Raw genomic sequence first — 6,612 nt, 5'->3', positions numbered from 1 at the left:
GCTGCCCAGGGAAGTGGTTGAGTCACCACCCCTGGAGGCATTTAAAAGACGTGTAGACGTGGCGCTCAGGGACATGGTTTAGTGGTGGACTTGGCAGTGTCAGGTTAACGCTTGGACTCGATCATCTTAAGGGTCTTTTCCAACCTAAATGATTCTATGATTCTATAAGGCAGCATGATTAGCTGTACTGCATAAACTCAGCAAACAAGCAGGCTAATTTGGGATGAAGGAGCTGTTTGCATGGACTACACCGTTAAGAACTCCTTGTGGACTCACCGCTGCACAAAGCCTTCCAGCAGGCTATGCAGGACATGACTGCGATACCTCATGAGACGGACATCTTGAGGGGTGCTGTCAATACACTGCCCATTCAGGATAGGGCGCTCAAACATGTTGCTGAATTCCTGCCGTGAGCCTAGAAAGTCAGGTCGGACAAAGTCTACCATACACCAGTACTCAATGAGGTTGTTCTGGAGCGGGTAACCAGTCAGCACCACCCGCCGGCGGGAGCGGATGTTCTTCAGGGCCTGCGAAGTGCTGGCATGGCAGTTCTTTATCCGGTGTCCCTCATCACAAATAACCACATCTGGGCCAGGGCGAGACAAAGCTTTCTCAATCCCTGAGGACAAGGAACATTAAGTGTTAGTTAGAGATGAATAAGACAAAGTTCTGGTTTTATACGGTCACCAACTTCATAAAATGAAAAAGAGGGGTAGTTCTGAAAGACAAAAATAGCAGTATTCATGGGTGGCAGAGAGCAAGGCTGATTCAGGAAATAAAATGTGACTAGACACTAGCTCTGATTTAGCATAATGTGGTAATGACCAGACATGACTGCCCCTTGATTTCTGCTCAATGACCTGCATTGCATGAAGTTTGGTGTCTTGCATCAGATCAGACTGGTAAATCTCACACAAATGAATCCCCAAGTTCGGTGTACTGACTTCCATGCTTACTTGCAGCTATTGCAAGAAATGAAAGACTCAACCAAAGCTCAACAACCTTCTGTCTCCAAAGACACAATCCTGCCCAGCAAAGTTTGATCATGTCAGGGATGCTAAAAGCAAGTTATAGGTTGTTTCCCTGTGCTGCCAGAGTTGATAGCCAGCTGGACAACAGGATCACACTCTCTCTCTCGAGGACTGGCCTCCCACCTTTCAGAAGCTCTTGCTGCCGGTCTTCCTCATCCAAGTCAATAATGACAGGGCCAGCTTGTTTCTTTGTTTTCTTCTTCCTGCCAGTAGCAAAGGACTTCTTCAGTGAGAGGAGACGGTACATCTCATATCCCATCAGCAGCACACCACCCTCTATCACCCAGTCATTCACAACCTTTGCACGTGCAGCTGTTGTCCTGCAAAACAAGCAAACAAACAAACCAAATAAACTGTAAGCTTTCTCTCCAGTTTCAGTTTGAACCACTGGATTGGAGTCTGCTGAGAAAAAAGAGCTGTTCAATTAATTAAAGCACTTTCTTGCATCAAAACAGACAGAGGAATACAATGAAGTTTCTTTAGGAGACAATCTGGTACAGAGCAAAAGAAAAAAGCCTTTTATGTGCCACAGGTAGCAGGGTTGAGAATGACAAATCCTTACAGGAACTGAGCTGTAGAAGTTTGTCATGTACAAAAGCATATCAAACTTGAGAGCATCCTTTTTAAAGAGCTGTTGAGGAGACTACCTCTGCAAAAAACAGTTTCTGAACAAGCTGCTAATGTATGTGGTTGTAATCGTCTAGTTGTTTATCCCCTGTCGTTGTCTCTTCCAATGCTAGTGTCCCTCAGTTTTTCCTTCCCTGCTCAGAATTGGTTCAGATCAAGACACTATCCTCACTCAATCCTTCCAGAGCACACCAGATCCCATCCAATAGTAAACACATGGCTGGAATAGTGTCAGCAGATTCAAAGTACATTCCACCCAGGAGGTGAAGACCTCAACAGATAAGTGTATGAACATAGCTGATGAACTGAGAGCTCCCTAGGATCACTACACTGTCCTGATCCATGCAAGACAAATGACCCAGAAAGAAGCAGAGATCCACAAGCCAAGAATGCACTCCACACCAGGCTGTTAACTGCAATCATTGATTTCTCCCTTCTGGACAAGGAGGCTTTGTATAACTTGCCAGAATCTCTCAACACAATTCACAGAACGTCACAGTGTCGGGTAGAGGAATCCCTAAGTGTGTGAAAAATCTCAGGAAAAAACCCCAACATTTAAAATACAAGAGACATGGTATAAGGGGCACATGCCTTACGAGTCCCAGGACTCTGACAGGACTAGCAGTGTACCACCAGAAACAAACCATAGTACTTCTGCTCCTCTCTGCAGAAGTAGCTCTGTCTCTGGAAGAACAGAAAGGTGCATCAGCAGTGTGAGAAGGAAGTACAAGATATAAATATTGAATGAAAGAGACAGTAAATCTCTCCCAGGTACCAAAATCCTCCTCTCAAGATGGCATCCACAACAAATGCAGAGTGGGAAAGATCTGGGAGTCGAGGGCACAGAATTAGCCCAAACTAAACAGTCTGCAACAGCAATTCTGGTAACAGTTCCATAAGACGCAGTCCAAGAGCTCAAAAGGGCTTTTACTGGCACCTACTTGTGTTCATCATTCAGGATGTGGACTTTGAAGGTGCGGGGCTGGACCTCTTTAGAGTTATAATCAGCTGGAAGGTTTTCAGGTGCTGGGAGCCACATGTTGAATTCTGCTAGCCAGTTTTGGAGCGTATTCACCTGAAAAAGTTAGCCATAGAAGGATTAAAAACCCAAGTGAGTCACTCGGGATTTTAAGAGCAGAAATGAGAATAGGGAATGACACCCCGCTGGGCCCAAACAGAAGGAGCAGACCACAGCATGCAAACTCAGGGACACAGGGAATGAAAGAGGGAGAAGAAGAGCAAGGGTATGATAGAGCTTGATGTGAGACAGGACGTTAATCAATCTCCTCTACACAAAGAAAGAAGTAGTGCAAGGAAGCCCCTCAGCCAGCCCTTCACATGAGCTACTTACAGGTACAATGGCAAGAACAGTCTTTGCCTCCGTGTGCCGAAAAAGTACATCCAAGAAAGAGATGACCTGTATGGTCTTGCCCAGGCCCATGCTATGTGCTAAAATACACCCAAACCCACTGCTCGTTTTAAATCTCTCCAAGGACTCAACCAAGTTGTCATACAGGAATCGGATCCCACCAATCTAGACAGAAAAGTAGAAAAGGTGGGAGAAAACAACAAGATGGGTATGCATTTACAGAGTGGCAAGCACATTAGGATTGCATAAACCATGACAAAATATAAAGGGGATGTTTGAAGTTCACTATAGTATTCTAATCTAGGGAAGACTCAGAAAGTCAGTATTTTTAGATACTCACAAACCTTTCTGAGGATATAACAATAAATCAAAATTCATTTGTAGCCAGAGAATCTGAATTGGGGTTGATTAGTTTGTTTATAATTTTATTTTTAAAATGTTCATCTAAATATACAAAGGAAAACATTCCTGTCTGTGCCAGGTATCACCACACCGTCCATCACCAGGACACCTAGGCAAAAAACTTCTTGGGCATTACAATGAACTCTAATTGTTATAAAATATTTTGCCTTTGAGACCTGAAGGAATTTTGTTACAAGTACAGCCAGAAACAAGCAGTATATTCTCATCTCTTTTATCTTGTCACTGAAGATGAGTACGGGCTCTTGAAATAAGAGCTAAATACTCTGGTTATCATACGATAACAATAGCCAAAGTTATACATAGCCCTGGCTTTCCTTTAACTTGTCCTTATCATTTGAGTGTCCACAACAGCCACCACCACAACCAGACTGGTCACAGATCTCACCAAAGAAGTTCTGCTGAGATTACAAGACCGGCTTGCCTGAATTCATTGCATTTGCAAGGCTAATAAAGCCTACCTGATGGGGTTTTACTGCATGTGCAAGCTGGGGAGCCAGGAAAATGTCCTCCTCATTTGGTGGATGATTGATGTTGACAATGACTTGCCCCAGAGCATCTGACTGATTTAAGGCATCATTCACATGAGAGCCACTGCTCTCTTCACTGCCATCCTCCTCCCCTTCATTGCCAGAGTCACTGCTGTCCACAATTTGGAGGGCATCATCCTCTCCTGAACTCAGCTCAATCACTTCTGTAAAGTAACCAAACCAGGAGAGAATAAGGGCAAAGGTTAACTTGACGTCAGGGTTTATCATGCATGGAAAAACCTCATATCTGGAAAACAAGGCTACCACCTTTTGCAATTCCACATTGGCCTAATGCCCTATTCTGAACAAGCAGGCACAATACAGGCACACATCAGGCCCCTCACGCCAGCATATAAAAGGATGCGTTTCCCCATGTTTCAGAGAACATTAATTTGGGCTGATCCAAACGGAACATGAGACAGTTTCTCTAAGTGTTATACATTCTCCTCCATGAGTCCTCTTAATTCCCAAACCCAGACATGCATTTTATCTCTTGATACGATGTCTAAGGACCACCAAAGAAATCAGGCAGAAGAACTCTACCGGAGTGGTATAAAGGAGTCAGGTTAGATCCATTTGGGACAAGGGGCACAAAACCCACTTTCAGTTGCAGATCTGAATACTTAGATGCTCCTTTTATACACAGCAGATGATGCCGCATCTCATGTAAGCATTCTTCAGCAGAGCACTGAGCAAAATTAAGTGCATTTATAAAGCAGAAATAAACACAGGTTCACAAGAGTGCCTGATAGGCCAGGTTATAAATGTCAGTTTAGGACTCAAAGGCCAGAACTGGCCATATATTTGGAAACCAATAGGCCTACAAAAATCTGAAGTGATTCGCTACTGGAGCATCTGACTAGATGAAAACAGGAGACTTGTGGCTAAATAAACAGCATATTGTGAGAAGACCAGGGTGAGGCAATTGGTCACCTACCATCTTTAATGCTATTTTTTCCTTTAGCATCATCTTCGCTGCCACTGCTGGTACTATCTAGGCAGATCACTTCCTCAGCCAAGACCTGAGGGGGGAGCTGGGTAGCCTCTGCTGTTCTGAAAACGATGTCCTCTACAAACATAAATTACAAACAATAAGTAATTCATAATAATGGGGAAGGAGACAAAACTGTTCAGAAACCAGACAGTATTTCCTTCCACTTTTGCTCCAATAACTTAGCCCTGGAATTTTCCATAACAGACTCTCACTGTCTACAACACTGCTGTGACTCAGCTTCCTGGGTCACAATCTCCTCCTTTCTCAATATGCCGAAACAATAGCCCATTGCTGATGGCACCCTCTCTACTGCATACCCTGGCTGGGGTACACTGACCATGCAACATGTTAAAGTCCCTTTTTTTTTTTTCCATCTTTTTTTTCCTCCTTTCTCAATATGCCGAAACAATAGCCCATTGCTGATGGCACCCTCTCTACTGCATACCCTGGCTGGGGTACACTGACCATGCAACATGTTAAAGTCCCTTTTTTTTTTTTCCATTCTTTTTTTTGGGGGGGTCTCAGAAGTAAAAGCTGTTTTTCATCCAGCAGAGAAAGTACCAACTGCTGAAGGGATAACTCTCCTTTGTTAACTGTAATAATTATATCCCACATATCATAAACAACTTTTGCTGATCAAGACCATTTGTTTGTATGTTTAAGTATTGCCATGCGGGGAGAGAGGCTAGCTAACAGGGCCAAATAAGCACCACTGCAGTGACTCAGCAAGCAATGATGTTCTTCTGGGGCTGCGACCTACTCTGCAACAGTTACAGTGTTTTAAATAGCTCTTATTCCTTCCCCCCATGCAAAAATGTTTTGAACACTTGCACTTAAGGGAGAATATACATTTTCTCAAGAGGCAACATCAACTCAAGAACTCTCTACCCCCGACACAACTTCCAACTGCACTTCTCTGCCCTTTACACCAGTGTGAGAGGCTGTGCTATAAACTAGATCACTGAAGTGATCCAGGTTAGAAGACAATGCAAGATGACATATTCACTGGAAGACAAGGGTGATGCTTAACCATTTAAACTGCCTGCTATTTTACTGCTTGCTGAAACATGCAAGAAAGGACAAGGTTACATCATGAACATATGTGCACCCAGTCTAACATCATGAACGTACATACACCCAGTCTATTGTTCCCCTATCCCTAGTACCAGACGCATGCATTATCAGACCATTCACAGTACAAATATGATCTGGACCAAGGGCATGGCATTTCTGTCAAGTCCGTCGGTTTAAGCTTCCGTACCAGTTGGAAAGACAAGAGAGACCTGTTCCAGCATCCCGCTTACACACAATTAACTTCCCAAAATATCTTCAACAAAAGTTACCTGGCACCTTTCACCATGCAGCCACAGCATCTTGATTCAGAACTAGCTCAGAAGTGGAACTGACTACACTGAACCAACAAGAGGTTTGGAACTGCCGTTTCAAGAGTTTACACTTGAAAGTCTAAGTGCAGCATAGAATCATAAAATGGTTTGGGTTGGAAGGGACCTCTAAAGGTCATCTAGTCCAACCCCCCTGCTGTGGGCAGGGACATCTCAACTAGATCCAGGTTGCTCAGAGCCCCGTCCAACCTGACGTGGAATGTTTCCAGGGACGAGGCATCCACCACCTCTCCGGGCA

The 6,612-nt window shown here is 44.0% G+C and overlaps 1 protein-coding gene across 4 annotated transcripts in view; it reads right to left on the bottom strand.

Annotated features, from left to right (window-relative positions):
- The window catches only part of RAD54L2 (RAD54-like 2 (S. cerevisiae)), a 57,604-nt gene that overhangs the window by 14,110 nt on the left and 36,882 nt on the right, over positions 1-6,612 (bottom strand). For 3 of the 4 annotated variants that reach the window (XM_009281103.2, XM_009281085.1, XM_019472582.1), the window contains 6 exons: positions 4,915-5,046; positions 3,909-4,141; positions 3,010-3,192; positions 2,600-2,733; positions 1,155-1,351; positions 277-619 (listed from right to left, as the gene is read on the bottom strand). In XM_009281103.2, coding sequence (XP_009279378.1) covers positions 277-619; positions 1,155-1,351; positions 2,600-2,733; positions 3,010-3,192; positions 3,909-4,141; positions 4,915-5,046 — 1,222 coding nt within the window. The remainder of the gene's footprint in view (positions 1-276; positions 620-1,154; positions 1,352-2,599; positions 2,734-3,009; positions 3,193-3,908; positions 4,142-4,914; positions 5,047-6,612) is intronic. The other variant, XM_009281094.1, reaches the window with a different exon arrangement.

The sequence above is a fragment of the Aptenodytes forsteri genome, unplaced genomic scaffold, assembly GCF_000699145.1.
Source record: "Aptenodytes forsteri isolate BGI_AS27 unplaced genomic scaffold, ASM69914v1 Scaffold156, whole genome shotgun sequence".
NCBI classification, from domain to species: domain Eukaryota; kingdom Metazoa; phylum Chordata; class Aves; order Sphenisciformes; family Spheniscidae; genus Aptenodytes; species Aptenodytes forsteri.
The sequence above is the reverse complement of the archived record's forward strand: the minus strand, read 5'-3'. Positions and strand labels throughout refer to the sequence as shown.